The 16,039-nt window shown below is 37.9% G+C and overlaps 1 protein-coding gene across 3 annotated transcripts in view; it reads right to left on the minus strand.

The window, feature by feature from the left end:
- METAP1D (methionyl aminopeptidase type 1D, mitochondrial) overlaps positions 1 to 16,039 on the minus strand; it is an 86,815-nt gene that overhangs the window by 38,378 nt on the left and 32,398 nt on the right. For 2 of the 3 annotated variants that reach the window (XM_087919939.1, XM_026697053.2), the window contains exons 2-3: positions 4,881 to 5,044; positions 1,731 to 1,880 (exon numbers count right to left, since the gene is read on the minus strand). In XM_087919939.1, coding sequence (XP_087776065.1) covers positions 1,731 to 1,880; positions 4,881 to 5,044 — 314 coding nt within the window. The remainder of the gene's footprint in view (positions 1 to 1,730; positions 1,881 to 4,880; positions 5,045 to 16,039) is intronic. The other variant, XM_026697054.2, reaches the window with a different exon arrangement.

The following is a 16,039-nucleotide window of genomic DNA, read 5'->3' on the forward strand; positions in this document are numbered from 1 at the left end:
AAGATAAGCTGCAAAATTTGGGGGCTAGGTGGCCTTTTGGTCCCTGAGTACATATATTTATATATCCCCTGTTGTGCATTTGTCAGTTTATAATTTTGAAAAAGTGTCTTCAGTTTAGGAATAATGAGAAATTATTCTGGTCAATAATGCTGAAGGGAAGCATGTAGGGCTTATTTCTCTGCCCTCAAATCTTCTTTAAAAGAGCTAAAATACATGATTTTAAATTATTACCCAAATATTACCATCAACATATGCGAAAAAGTAGTTAAGCACTGGACAGGTTCAGCTCTTCACTAGTATATGGAGTTCGTTGGATAGATTTGAGTTAGTCCCTCTCCTTCAGTCAAACCTACCACACAGGATTGTTGTGGAGATAAAATGAGAGAAGACCTCGTATGCTTTGGAAAATCTGGGGAAAACTGTGGAATGTAAACATACTAAGTAACCATACTTTTAAAAATTGTGTGTTGTTTTAAAATGTGGTTTTTTCCCCTCTACTGGGATTGCATTTTTTATAGATTTAATGTAATAAACAGTACAGTCATTGTGCCATGGTATGCTTTTACAAACAAGTTACAAATCCAGAATTAGCCTAGAGAAAGAGGAAGACAGAAAAATATCTACCAAAACAGTATAGGTAATTCTCAACTTACAATTTGTATAGTGGCCATTCAAAATTACAGTGGCACTTAAAACAGTGACTTATGACTATTTTTCAAACTTACGACCATTACAACATTGCATTCCACATGGTCACATGATCAAAATTTGACTGCTTGGCACCTGGTATGTATTTATGAAGGTTGTAGTATCTCAGGGTCATGTGATCACCTTTTGTGATCTTCTGACGAGCAAAGTCAATGAGGAAGCCAGAATTCATTTAACAACTGTATTACTAACTTAACAACTGCAGTGATTCACTTAATAAATGGAGCAAAACTCACTTAACAACAACTTAGCAATAGAAAATTTTGGCGCAGTTGTGGTCGTACATAGAGGACTATTTGTACTGTGCAAATCAATCCAATGTAATACCTGTACAGCTGAAAATCAAGTTTGAACCAAGAATCTGCCTGTGATCAAACAATGGAGATGCTCATCTGCCTTCACACAGAGATAAGTAACACAAATTGCTGATACATTTATTCAAAAGAATTGGACACCAAACCCTGACTATTAAACCGCAAGGATTTTAGAAAGCTTCAGATACACAATAAACTCTACTCAACTTTGAGCAGAGCAAATCTAGAGTTTAATAATGTGCTTTTAATTGTTCAGTTTATAAAGACAAACTCTTATTCTCCTTTTTTTTTTCCTATAGTCAAGGCAGCAGAATTTCTGTATTTCTCACAGGCACAAATCGTTGTCTTCTTCTGGCCTTCCACAGTGTGAAGGAGAGGAATTTAAAAATTCCAAACATACAAGCCGAATAAAATAAATACTTGAAAAGAAACTGCTTAATTTTCCAGGCATATATTGGAATTAAATTTTGGTTGCTTGATATGGAAACAGGCGGGGTGGGGGTGGGGGTTGGAGAGGGATCAAGGAGGGCAGCTTACGAATAAGCAAGCTGGTCTGTTGAATGAAGCATGTGAAAAGTAGGAATTCTATTGTAATCAGTTCTGCGGAGTTTATGATGTACGATAAATAACTGTGAAATGCATATATAAAAAAGGAAATGTTATGAAATTTCAAAAAGCCAAAGCCAGGAGCTGTCAAGCCAATGTTACCTTTACACTCCTCCCAGCCAGACGCAGGACACGACGGGCCAGCTGACAAGCCTGACGAAGCCGCTGAATCTGATCTTCATTCTTAAGGTCTATTTCGTCTCCCATGTCAGGCGGAGCGCCTGTCGTCACATAGTCTGGCTGCTTTATATGCTTGGAAATGAAGGAGCAAAAATGAAGATCAGAACACAAGAGCATGACAATGGGATCATTTTCTCAGATAGAGCCCCCCCCCACACTTCAGCCTGTCTTATTGGTTGTCTGAATGACCTTCCTAAGCCATCAGGGAAAACCCTGAAGCATGCCCCAGTATTTGTCTCACTGCCCTTTTGAACTTCACAGTGTTTGTTACTTGCAGAGCCTACAACACTGAAATTCAGAGTATCACAGCAGCTTTTGGCTCAGACCAAAAGTTCCTAATGGTACTCCAACGGTTCCAGTTTGCCTTTTTTTAAAAAAAGAAAAAAAGAAGAAAAATCCACTTTTTCCAAACAAGCCAGGTAACTTTGCAGAGTCCTGAACTGACATATCAATGAAAAGGGAAAAGCCTAAATCCCGAATCCCATAAAAATGGATAAGAACTCTGACTCTGTTGAAAAGAATTACCAATGTAGCAGTTATTCAAAATTATTTTATGTTCTTGCACATGTATAACATAGAGTGTGTGTCTAGGTCTGTGTATATGGATATGTGTCTTCATGTCTCTCTCTGTGATGACTCGGGGTGTGGCACAAAGGCAACACAGTCACATAAGTAAAAAAAGTCCCTTTAAAATCTCAAACTTTGCCCCCAATGTGCAGGTTACCTTTGGTTGGAGAAAAAACTCTCCCAAGTAAAGTCTTTAAGTGGAGGAAATTCAGTCCAAATACGAAGTACATATATACTGTACATAAAAATCCACACAAACCATGCTGCAGCAATTAACTGGACAGGGCAGGATAGGGAATTGCAAACTTCAAAGGCCAACAAAACACACACAGTTCGGAAGATGCCAGGAATGCAGATAAGCCCTGATAATCAAAGATAACTCACGATTTGCTTCCTATAAGTTGCTTTACGTAGCTTCCCTTTCTAAACATTGTATTCCCAGCTGCAGCTAATGAAGGGAATCAGGGCCCTTTCCTCCCCCATAAGCCACGCAACTCATGTTGCTCTCTTCTCCATTCCTCCTGGTGTGCCCTAGGATGAAGAGGGGGTGGGCCTGAATCTTCCTCCAAATTCCCTCTGCTTTGCTCTACCTCTCCCCTGCTCTGCCCAGCTGGATTTTTCCCTTCCCCAGTTTCTTCCACAGCCAATGGAGCCACACTCCCACTCCCTGTCAGCTGCTCGGCCTCCCACTTGGACTCAGATTCCAACAGGGGCATGACACACTCTCTCTCTCTTTGTGCATATGTGTGTGTATATGTGTATGCATGCTTAAACTATGCCTAATCTGTTGGGTTTCTTACATGAAAGACATTAGACCTCAACACTGGCCAGTATTTTATTCATTTATTTGTGAGATAGATTTCTATCCCTCCTTTTCTTCAAAAGCTTAAGATAGTGAACAATGGCCCAAACCATTAGAAGCTTCCGTGGGTGGCTGTGTGAATCACCTCTACCCTATCCAATCTTGGCTAGGTGTAATACCCATACCAAAATAGCACCTTACCCTGTTTCCCTGAAAATACAACCTACCCTGAGAGTAAGTCCTAGCTTGATTTTTACATGTATGCCCAATATAAGCCCTATCCCCAAAATAAGCCCTAATTAAGATCCCGCCCACTCGGGAAAGCATGGGTAAAAATTAAGCTAGGGTGGGGATGGGGAGGGCAGGAGCTGCCCTACTACTGACCTTTGGACAGTTGTAGCCAGGCCTCGCACACCCAACACCTGCCTTGCCAGCCCATTTCTTCTGCAGCTGGCAAGGCAAAGGCTTTCCTGAGGGCTTCTGCAGCCGGTAACAGAGCTCCGGATCGTTCCGGAGCTCTATTATCGGCTGCAGAGACATTCAGAAATGCCTTGCTGGCCGCAGAAGAAGTTCCAGAAGGCCTCTGACAGCGAAAAGGAGAGTGAAGAGGTGGTGGATGGCATCTCCCAAAAATAAGACCTGGTGCCTTTTTTGGTAGCAAAAAAAATTTATAAGACACAGTCTTATTTTCAGGGAAACATGGTAGCATTCAATGCCTAGGCAGGCAGGAGACTTTTCTTAACTCTTCTAGTTCAGCAGGACCAGAATCCTCTGAGGGGCAAGTTATTCCCAATCTCACAACTCCCCCAAAGCTGAAAAAACCCCAACATCCCAGGCTTTAGACTAGACTCACAAATTGTTAAAATAAATGAGAAGATGACAGTGACAGATCACTTTCATCAGCTTATTGCAAAGAAAAATAAGAACCCATCCATGTTGTCCTCAGGGATCAAATTCCACTCAAAGAAGTTTACAACAGGATACACACAGAGACACACAAACGCACAAATAAACACAAACATATTTCCAATATTTTGAAAGTAATAGTTTACAAATTACAAAGTAATTTCGATGATAAAAGCCATCACAATTCAAAAATTGTTAACGAACATGAAACAAAAACAACATGACCATGCATTTTCTAAGAATCTATCTAAATCAAAAATTAAACAATGAAATACATCAGTTATTTGAAACATTATGCGGTCTTTGCTCCTTTATCTTCCTGCATGTCATAAGCAGTATAATAATAGTTTGTTAGGATATATATCATGACAATTGAAGAACTTTTTAATAGGAACATTATTAGCTGGCAGCATGATACTTAAAAAAAAAAAACTTATGATGGCAAAAACTGTTTTTAGATTTCCTAATTTAAAAATGGATATTAAAAAGTTGTTGATGTATGGCCAATTCCTCTTTACATGATTTATAACAAATTTCATTATTTTTTAAACAAGAGGCTAACCAAAACATTGGGACGTAGCAGCAGCAGGAGTATCAAATTGAAACTGGCTGAGAAATTGACTAAATGCTTTCTTTACTATAGCAGGAACTCGATTACTTTGTGCATGTTCAAATCCCAGCCCTGGTAACAAAATCATGATTCAAACTGCTAGTTGTTGGGATGTACTTCATTATCCATCTAATAAATCTCTATATTGACTACGGAAAGAAGCAACAGAGCAATAGAAATGTAGTACCTTGGGAACTGGATAAGGAGGAGAAACATCAGCTGGCCAAACTACCTTATAAGCGTTTTTCTGTCTGTGGCAAAAAATATATCTTCTTTGATGAATGCTTGATGGGTATAAGTAGATATGATTAACTGATGAGTAGAAAACACGCTGACAGCCAGTCACATGGCCTGTGGACAAATATATATGGTACAGTATCTGCATCAATGGAATAAATTACCATTTATAACCATGTAATCATATTAATGACAACATTAATACTTTTTAAAAGAAATTTTGGCTTTGTTCTACCCTTGTAAATATACCATATGTACAATCAGAGAAGATGATCGCTCAATATGACATTGATATGACATTGAGATCTAGTGTGGCTCAAAACAAGACTACCTTTTATTTTTAATCGATTAACATGTCTGATAGAGGATCGTGGCTTATCATCAGCCGCATCATATTAAATTCCAATGAAAACCTGGGAGGAACCAAGATACATCACATTCCCCTAATCTACAACCAGCAAGCTGGTTTATTTTATTATTAAGCAAGCTAGTTTATTTAAAAGGAGAGTAATATCACAGGCCATCTATTGTGAGTAAAAGTACCCCCGTTTTCTAAGGGGAAAAAAAACAATTATGCAATGTTGGCTGAGCAAATGCTAAGCAAGGTCAGATTCAGTTAGCATTTGGATGGGAGAAGATTTCAGGATTGAGAAGCTCAAAAACTATACTTGGAGAAACTCTATGAAGAAGGCAGGAGCCAAGCTTTAATTCAAAGGAGACTCTTATCTTTTAATGCCATCTATATTCCCTCTTTTCTTTCTTTCTTTTCTCCAAACCAATAAAAGTAAAAATATTACATTTCTCCCCCATGCAAATGATAAAAAAAGGTTTCATCTAAATTTTACCCTACAGTAAAAAGATACACTTTCTATTGGCATTCTGAATGGTGTTTTTTTTTTTTTGGTAATTACTAGTTCTACTTCATTTAGCCATCATTTTCAAAATGGCTGCACAGCATGCATATGCACACAGTATAATATTACAGAAAAGAACACCAATAATAAGTTAGATTTCACAACAAACATATACATTTCTGCTTGGACGATGACACATTCTTAGCAGGAAGATAAAGGAGCAAGCCAAAGACATCTCTGAATCTAAGCCTTTTTGCTATTATGAAGATGATAGAAATTGTACAATATTGTAGGGGGGAAAGTGAAGAGGGGAGTCAGGCAAAAGGATAGCAAGGATGGAACTAATACTGGTGTACTTGTTACAGTAATAAGGAGCAGGAGCGAACGCCCCAAAATATTTTACTGTCTGAAGGGTTATACTTAAGGAAATGTATCAAGAGTCTTTGAAAAAAACTTGCTTCTAAAGATCTCGCCATTGTTCCATGTTGAAGATACAAATACCATTTTTATGCCTGAGTCACAGTCCCTCCAGTTTCCTTGGCAAGATTTCAGATTTGCTTTGCCCTTGCCTGTTTCCTAAGGCTGAGAGAGTGACTGTCCCAAGGTCACCCAGCTGACATTCATGCCTCAGGCAGGACTGGAACTCAGTCCCTCAGTGTCTAGCCTGGTGTATTCGCCATTATACCAAAATGGCTCTAAAAATTACAAACCCTATATAATGATATTATCGAAGGCAACTATCACCACCTCCTTTGTCTAACTATAAGGTGAGCTATGCTAAGCAAATTAATCAGTCTGGATATGCCAGAAGAAACACATAAATTACTTGCCAAAACTAAGAATGAAAACTACACAGTTACAGACAAAAATAAGCTAATTAATCAGTAAGCCAAATAATTACCATTACTTAAAGTAGTGAATTATCTTAAGTCCATTTATTCAGGAGCAAATCTCACTGAATGCAAATTTGAACCAGAATACTGGATATTTGAGGATTACAATTTCCAGAATCAGTATAAAATAAGCTGAATTTTCCATGATTTGCAGGATTTCCATCCTGAACTGCAGGATTTCATCAAGGTGGAAAAATTGCCATATCCGGGCTAAATTCTACAATAGGGAACCCCAACCTTTTTGAGCAAGTAAATTATAGGCATACTCACATTACAGGCACACTGACCAAAGAGCTACCATTTGGTGTGATTAAATACAAATGCCTACTCATTTATGAAAGGCAAACAAACAAGACACCTTCCTCTCCATCTTGTATAACATCTCAGTTTATTCCCTTTTCATCTGGGCAGAAGGGCATAATTCCAAAGAAAGCATTGGTGGTAGCCCCGTATTTTTATTTTTGAAGACTGCCCTAGCTAGGGCTAGATACAGGGGCAATGAAACATTCTTAGACATAAAGATTATCCTCATGGTTGGAGCTTGATTTCAAAACACGGTAGATTTTTATTTTATTTTTCTAATTAAAGTAATAAAAATAGCCCCAAATAAAATCAGGTAGGGCAGGTAAGAAGGGAAGTTTCTGGGATACATCAGCTCCACAATTTCCATTTTGAACATGCAGACACCAGAGTTGTGTTATCTGAATCTTCTTGCCCAATGCAGTGATTTCCTTAAAATGTTTCAAAATATATTTTAGAATGTTGAGAAAAAAAACATGGGTTTCTTTGCGGATAGTAGTTTTTCAATCCTACTAATTTCTCTCCTTTGTAGCTGTAGAGACATTTTCACTTTACATTTATAAAATATTTGGCTTCTTTTATGCTCCCTCCTCCTCCTAGTATTCCACAGAACACATGAAATACAGAATACATGAAATATACCCATTTATTGTAATTAGAGCAGTGGGACACTCCTTTCAGGAGCCCAAAAAATACTGAACAAAAGGCCAGTCTGAATAGCAGCTGCCATTTTAAGACTTTCTGCAGGGTTTCATAATGTTCTTTCCAGGCAAGTAAATGAAAATGGCTTAGGTTTGTATAGCACCTCAAGAGATGACCGAGGATCAACATATTACAGGCAACTCCATTATTCCATAGGCCTAGTGCATGGACTAATGGGGTAGGAAAATGGATTGTGAGCAGCTTAAACCCAAATCTTTCAAGCAAGATGGAAATATTAAGGAACATTCTCTAGTAACAAGGAAAAGAGGTTTACTCTTGGTTTCTACAAGTCAGTAGACCATTCCTAAGTTTATAAAAATATAAATGACAAATGTGAAAGTTACTGAACAGATTCATGAAAATGTACTTCTTGAAAATTTCACAGAGTGCCAATTGAATACATGCAATCTCTCATTGGTAGATAGGCGACAGGATATCTCAGCAATTAAAATGCTGGGCTTGTCAGCTGGAAAAGCAACAGCCAGGGTTGGAGATCTGAATGTCATGCGGTGGGGTGAGCACTTGTCTTCACCTAGCTCCTGATCACCTAGCAGTTCGAAAGCATGCAAATGCAAGTAGATAAATAGGTATCACTTTTGTAGAGAGGAAACAGCGCCCTGCAACATCATGCCGGCCACATGACCGTGAAAACATCTTTGGGTAGTGCTGGCTCATGGCCTCAAAATGGAGATGAACTCTAATAGGCAATGACTAGCAGAGGAAAATCTGCAGATTCATTTCCTCCTTGGTAGATAACTCTGCAGCTGTGGAAGTGGCATATATTAGCTCAAGCAATATGAATGACAACGCTGATGAGCAGAGCAGCACAAATGGCATTTTCTCCCACTGATCTCATGGATCAAAAGTATGACAGGGATGGAAAGTACAATGGTCTCCTGAGCCCAGCATGCTCCTTTCAATGGACAATATGGCAGAAGCACTGGAGGGAGAGGAAGTTTCAAATTTAGCATCCTTTGGTTCTTCTTTCCCCTTCATTTTAGAGATGGTTTTCTAATCATTTCCTTGTACAGACTTTGTATATTCTTCTCCCAACTAGGAAATAAAATCTCTTGTCCTGTGCATGGATTGAGCAAAAAAACCCACTTGGACTATGGCCAGACTTGCTCTAAAGATGCATTCTTTGATCCCTGCATCATGAAGCAGGAACCACAATTTTCATGGAGAGAAACACATTTTTTTCTAAACAGCAGTCAACTACAAAGCAAATTAACTAAATACTGAAGAAGACAATGGCAACCCAGTTACTTACTATTGCACAAAATATGATTTGGACATATCCATGTAATAATGAGGACTCAAAAAAACTTGAAGCTTTTTTAATTACCTGCCCCAGCCTGATAAAAAATACATTTTTATTATTTTCATAATAGTGTGCTTTTTCCATTCTCTTGCAAACTTCACCTATTTCTTGATTGACTTTTTCTCTTCATTTTTCAAAGTGCACACTACCTCATGTAACATAAATGCCATAGATCAACCCTATTCTTCTTTATCTTTCTTTATAAAGTGGCCTATTGATCACAATCCTCTTAACACCCCAAATTCTAACTTGTAAATAAGGGATATCTTTAACTTTCTTCCTCAACAGATTTGTTTGTGATTGTACAAAATACTAGTATTAATTCTCCAGTTCTTCTGGACCAGCAATGGCGAACCTTTTGGACTTGGTGTCAACAATTTGGAAAATGCCTAACGTGATTCTTCTGGTATGTCACACATATACACACTCCACTGAAAGAGAAACATTTTTTTATCTCCGGCACGTCTAGACCCTCCCCCTGAACAGCGACACCTAGGCCTGAGATAGAGACCAGAGCCTTGACTTCAGCTCCAGCACCACTGCTGCCATTCAAAATGGTTGCCTCATGTTATTCCCCAAGGTGCGTGAACCCTGGAGAATGACATGACTGCCCTCACAGCCCAGCTCTCTTTCTGCTGCCAGGCTCCTGAGGCCTACTCAAGGCTGCTCCAGGTCGCAAACGGTCTTTGTTCTTGAATGGCTTTGGAGAATGCTCTTCCACTGCCTCTGCAGTCTCTGAAAACTGTGTGAAAGCACACCCCATTCTCATGTGATTTTTAGAGGCCACACAAGGGCATGGTACTTCTGGACGCTCCAGAGGCCCTGTGAGAGCACACTTCTTTGGTGGACATTGGCATGATCACCTCAAACATTGTCAGAGGTTCACCACCATTGTCCTATAGTCTCAATCAGCACAGCCCCCAAAATGGGAGGGAACAGGGCTGGAAGAGACTTTGGAGGTCTTCTAGTCCAACCCCCTGCTCAAGCAGGAGAATGTAGACAGAGTACAGAATAACGGAGTTGGAAGGGACCTTATAGGTCATCTAGTCCAACCCCACCCACCCAAGCAGGAAACCCTACACCATTTCTGACAAATAGCAGTCCAGTGTCTTCTTGAAAGCTTCCAGTGATGAAGCTCCCACAACCTCCGAAGGCAAGCTGTTCCATTGGTTGATTGTTCTCACTGTCAGAAAATTTCCCCTTATTTCTAGGTTGAATCTCTCCTTGTTCAGTTTCCATCCATCATTCCTTATCTGGCCTTGAGGTGCTTTGGAAAATAGATTGATTTGATTCAACTTCCCTTTTCTGTACATGCTCAAGCCATTTATCAGGTCCTATTGGCTTATATGCTCTAGACGTAAAAATTCAATCTTTGCAGTTTTATAAAAACTCATACCAGAAAACATTACTGGGGTATTGCTGAGGTAATTCCCTGTTAGGAGAATGAGCGCATACAGGGAGACATATTTGAGAGAAGTGTTTGAATAATACACACACAGTACACAGATACACTGTACAGTAAATGTAGGTTTTTACTTCCAGAAAGGTTTAAGCAAATTTCAAAAACAAGCAGTCCAAAGTCATTCACAGGTAAGTCAGTCAGTTTTCAGTCCAGGGATAATCCAATAACTAAGTCCAGTGTCAAAAAATAGTTCAGTAACAGACCTACATCAAATCCAAGAATAGCAGTCAAGTAGAAGAAAAATGGAGGAACAGCAAAACTCTCCAGCAGAAGGAAACAGAGACTCACTGGGACACATTTTCTTCTGAAACTAAAACTAAGACGAAACAACCCAGGTTTCTGGCTCCATCTTAAGGCCGTTTGAGAAACCACACCCAATTACACTTTTAGGATTCTCTTAAAGATACAGTTTTAAAATGTTTATCCTGGTTTATATATTTTCAACCCAAATAGCTGTTAGGTGACTTACATTCCTAACATTCTCACCTTTTTGGTATGACAATATATACAACCTTACATTCTAAGTCCATAAACTTCACAGCATGCTTTATGCTTTATAGAGCCTTGGGACTTTGTAAAATGATCTGCTATGTTATTTTCTGACATACAGTATTCCAGCTTAATCATTTTACTTTGCACACATTGTCTCACATTTAAATATCTTAAATCTGTGTGTTTCGTTCTTGTTTTAACAGCAATATTTGAAGCCATCTGTATTGCTAATTGGTTATCTTCGTAAACAACAATAGAATCTGTTACATTAATTCCCATATCAATTAATAATTGCTTATACAAAACTAAATCTGTACATAGTAAAGACAAACATGAGAATTCAGCCTCCATTGCTGACAAACTTAGATGTTTCTATCTAATAGACCTCCATCCAATCAATGCTTTTCCCAATAATACTATAGTACCCGATGTAGATTTTCATGTATTTATGTCTGTAGCAAAACTTGCATCAGCACATGCTGATGTTGAACTCAGTTCATCTTTAGGCTCCAAATACAATGCATAGTGCATTGTTTGTTTCAGATATCTTAACACACTTGCCAGTGCCTATCAGTTGGCTCAGCATTAAATCTCGCCAATTGATTAACACTGTATCCAATATCTGGCCTTGACCAATTACTGAGATAAGATAAACTACCAATCAAGGACTGATAAATGTTCTTATCAAAAATAGGACTTTGAACATTACTATGGTTAAACTCCTGGCTCATTGGTGTTTTAGCTGGCTTACAAAGTTCCATTTTAAAACTTTTTAGTAAATGGTTAATTTTGTCTGCCTTTGAGATCTTGTATCCTCCCCTAGTTCTATCTATCTTTAAACCAAGATATTGTTTGATTTCTCCTAACTGTTTTATCTTAAATTTCTGTTCTAACAGTGAGATTATTTTAGTAGCTTCTTGTTCAGTTTGGGTGATTAATGCTATGTCATCAGTAAATAATAGCAATAATGAAATTACACCATTATTTTCTCTTTTGAACAAACATGGATCAGCCATGCCAGCTACAAAACCTATCTTAGTTAATTCTTTAATTATACATTGGTTCCACTCATATCCTGATTGCTTCAAACCATAAAGACTCTTTTTCAATTTCCAGTAATATCTGGAATATGGGAGATATGGGTTACTGAAGCCAACTCTAACATGCTTTCATGCCTCTTTTAAGGCCATATTTCACTCTTGCTGTTATAACTACATCCCTCTCCCCTCCTGTGTTACAATTACATTCATCCTCAGGTTCATAACATTAAAATAAAAATACTGTAAACTAATAAACTAATACCAAGTATGCAAAAATAAAAATTGAATTAAAATCAATTAAATAGTGCATATACATTCTACATAGTAAAAATGTCATTATCTGATCATTTTGCATATTTTATTCTTCTAATTATGAGTAAGTTTAAGCTATGCTTCTAAACCCAACCCTCCCAAAAAGTGAAGTCTTGTTTACATTCTCCCATCTAGCATCTAAGAATTTATTAGGCATCTTTCATGTGGTTAAGATTTCTTCTTCTTTTTCTCTCTCTCTCTCCTTATTGAACATCAATACACTCCGGATACTGAAAGTTCTATTCATTACCAAACTCTTCACTGGCACACTAAGCATTCTCAGGACAGAGCAATAAACACAGTTACGCTTTCCAACCCCTGTTTATAACTTTCACCATTTCTATATATTTATATACACAGGTTCTATTGGTTTCAGGAGATCAATACCAAAGTATTGATCAGGGGACAAATTCGAAAAGTGGTGAGTTACTATGGATTTCTTGGAATAGAGATAACCCAGATTCTCTTAGTAGTCAGTCAGGTTCTCCTGCTCCAGGAGATCAATATTGCTCAGGAGTTTTGAATGACATTTCACCCTGCATCTCCGCAAAGGTTCTTCAGTACAATGATTATGCTGACAAAAATGCATTATCAACATAAAAGCAACTGCTATTGCAAATTGAGCCAACTATATTCCTTGGCTATCATCAGAACATACAACAGAAACTAATTATTCACTGCACCTGCTAAATATTTTGGAAATCCACATGAAGAGTTATCATTACTCAATACAGCAACAGCAAATAAATTATATAAAAGCTAAATAAGGTCCACTGAACCAGGGTTCCAATACTATGTGAACAATAAGCCCAGTGAACTATGAAAATATGCATGAAATTACATAGTGCTATAAATCATGCTAAATTAATCCACTGGTCACCAGAATGCATTTCAGAGTTTCCTTATCTAAAAAGCAAGTTTCTGTCAAAATACCCTTACTGACTGGAAATAAATTTAAGGAAGGACCCGGGGGGTGGGGTTGGATTAAACCAGAATGCTTTTTAATTTAGTGATATGCGGTTCCAGTGGTGCATTTCAAAATAGTTTACCACCTGTTTGGTGGGTGTGGCTTGGTGGGTGCAAGGTACAGGCATAAATTCCTCAGCATGCACATTGCACGCATGCACCAAACGTGCACTTTGCGCACATGCAGAGGCTTTCCTACTCACCTCCTGCAATCCTGCACTCTTCCTGTAGCTTCAGCAACTGATGCGTGGCAATCTGCTGTGCCGCGCAAAGCAGCTGCACTTCCAAAGCAGGGAATAAAGGTCAGTATGGGAGCTCAGGCAGATTGGTGGGCTCAACAGCAGCTTGTCAGAGAGAACCAGTTCGGTCTCTGCTGATCTTCGGTGCTAGCGGTATGCCAGAACCAGGCCAAACCGGTAGAATAGCACCACTGTGCAGTTCCATAAGACATCACAATTTAGAATTACCCCCATTAAGAATTTAAATTCTTCATCAGATGTAGACTGATATATAGCCTAACTTGCTATAAAGATGAGTATGATCAAAGTTTATAATTTTATTTCTCAAGAAAACTAAGATGATTCCTGATTAAGGATAGAAAATCTGCAACTTTCCAGATGTTTTAACTCCAATGCCTATCATCTCCATGCACTCTCCAACTTTTTAGGGGGCATTTAAACACTTGGCACTACTAACAATTATCTATCATGGACTGGGAAACGTACAACTAATAATAAAAATACTTGGGAGAGTTGTCCTATTCTCTCTGTAAGTGAATAGATAAGATTCCTCCTCTGGGAGATCCTAAAACAGCCGTGTCTTATGTAGACAGTGTACTTTATGGAATGTTACGGGACAGAAGAAGAAGAAAAAAATGCCTATTATTTGTAATTCTCCTAGAGGATACCAACTCCTTCCCCATCAATTTTGTTACCACAAAAAATTTAACAAAAGGACCAAGAGTGGAAAAGTGGGACAATCTTTTGGAGACAAGGAAAGGAAAATGCACCAAAAGTAATGCAGCATGCAATCTGGGCCCTGTGGACAGCTGATGACGTTTTGCACCTGCCTCACCTCTCCTTTCATTAAATCCTTTCAATTTTGCTGAGAGCACCCTCCCTTTTTCTCATCTTGCCACTTTCCTTGCCCTCTTTTTTTTTTTTCTTTCCATCGTCTTCTTTTCTTCAGAAGGCCACAGTGTTTCGCGTGACTGGAAACTTGGTAAAATTTCAGGAACAACCTTTGTTTTTGTTTTTTAATAGAGAGGGGAGAGCAGGTTCATTAGGTATCAAAGGCTCTATGTGAATCTAACCATGGTACCAATCTTAGGACCTGGCTTTCTGGACTTAATGGAAAAATGATACATTTTTAAAAAGCAAGTTATCAAGTGACAGCAGAACATAGGGAACTATTCCTGTTCTTTGGTTGTTACTTATAAGACAGAATTTAAAATACACTGTACAGAAAGCTAAATTTTATGAATTACTGTAGAAGAAAACAGGATTATAATCAGGAAAGAGGTTGCATCCGCTTGCTTTGGCAGATCTTATCGGGTGGGTATTGATAAGAGATAGGTCTCTTGGGCTCTAGATGTGGATTAAGTCCCCAGCTCCCTCTTGCGACTGCCAAGAGCTGTAGCAAGGGATTTTTCTTTGCTTTTAATTATAAGTGGAAAACATCTTACAAAGCTCTGGGTTTTTTTCTCTCTCTCAGAGGATTCTACAGCAGCTGTTTAGGCGCAAATGGAAACCCGCTTTGCATGATTTAAACCACAGAATGCAACCATCGGCAACAAGGCATACCATATCAGAAAGCGCTATGTAATCTAATAAATAATCTTTTTTCACTGTGTTAACATAAAATGTTGCATTAGAAAACACAATTAAAAAGGCTGATTGAGGAAAGTCATCTTGAGGGGAGCTTTTCAGAGAAACTGAAAACTTAATTGCGCTAGAATTTTTTTTCCTTTGACAAAGAATGTTATTTTAAACCTTCAAATCTGCCAAGTTTCACAACAATTTGCCATACTGCCTTCTTCAATCACTGATTGCAATCTTCAGTCCAATTCATAATTCTGTTGCCTGCTTAATAAAAATCTCAGTTACTGCCAAATTATGTTAATAAGATTTAACATAATTAATAAGATAACCAATATCTAATATCTTTTTCATGCATTAAACAATTTAGTGTCTTAAATAAATTTCTCTGTGGATGAAACACTGTTTTAGACATTGTACATGGTTTTTTTTAAGAAACTCTTCTATTTTTCAGAAAGACTATATAACATTTTAGTTTTAAAATATTTTACCAGAATTTAATATTTCCTTTGAAGAAAATGTCTTAAAAGTGGTGCTGTGTGTTGATTATTCATTATCTTATTTTAGGAACAGCAAGCCATGGCAGATGTAGTGAACAGAACAAAACATTTAGAATGTGTTTGAAATATTAAAAAATCCATAAGCATTTCTTTACTGCTGAAATAATAAACCAGACAAAAATGAGTTTGTGCCTTCTGTAAATTCGATAGCTCTCAGTACATTTGTATGACATTAAACAATATTTAGTTAGCAGGCTTAATCTTCAGGATTTCATTCCCCTCAATTCCGTTCATGAAAAATATACTAGATCATAATTTCTCTTGATGTTGTACACAGAAATGGTCTGATAATAAACATAGAAAAAATATATATTTAATTTTTATTGCATTAGTATGCCTCACACTTATTATCCTTTTTTACTCTAGGTTTATTTTAATTGTTATCTGTTC

This window comes from Pseudonaja textilis, chromosome 1, assembly GCF_049901715.1.
Source record: "Pseudonaja textilis isolate UNSWEBS1 chromosome 1, rPseTex1.2, whole genome shotgun sequence".
Classification (NCBI taxonomy): domain Eukaryota; kingdom Metazoa; phylum Chordata; class Lepidosauria; order Squamata; family Elapidae; genus Pseudonaja; species Pseudonaja textilis.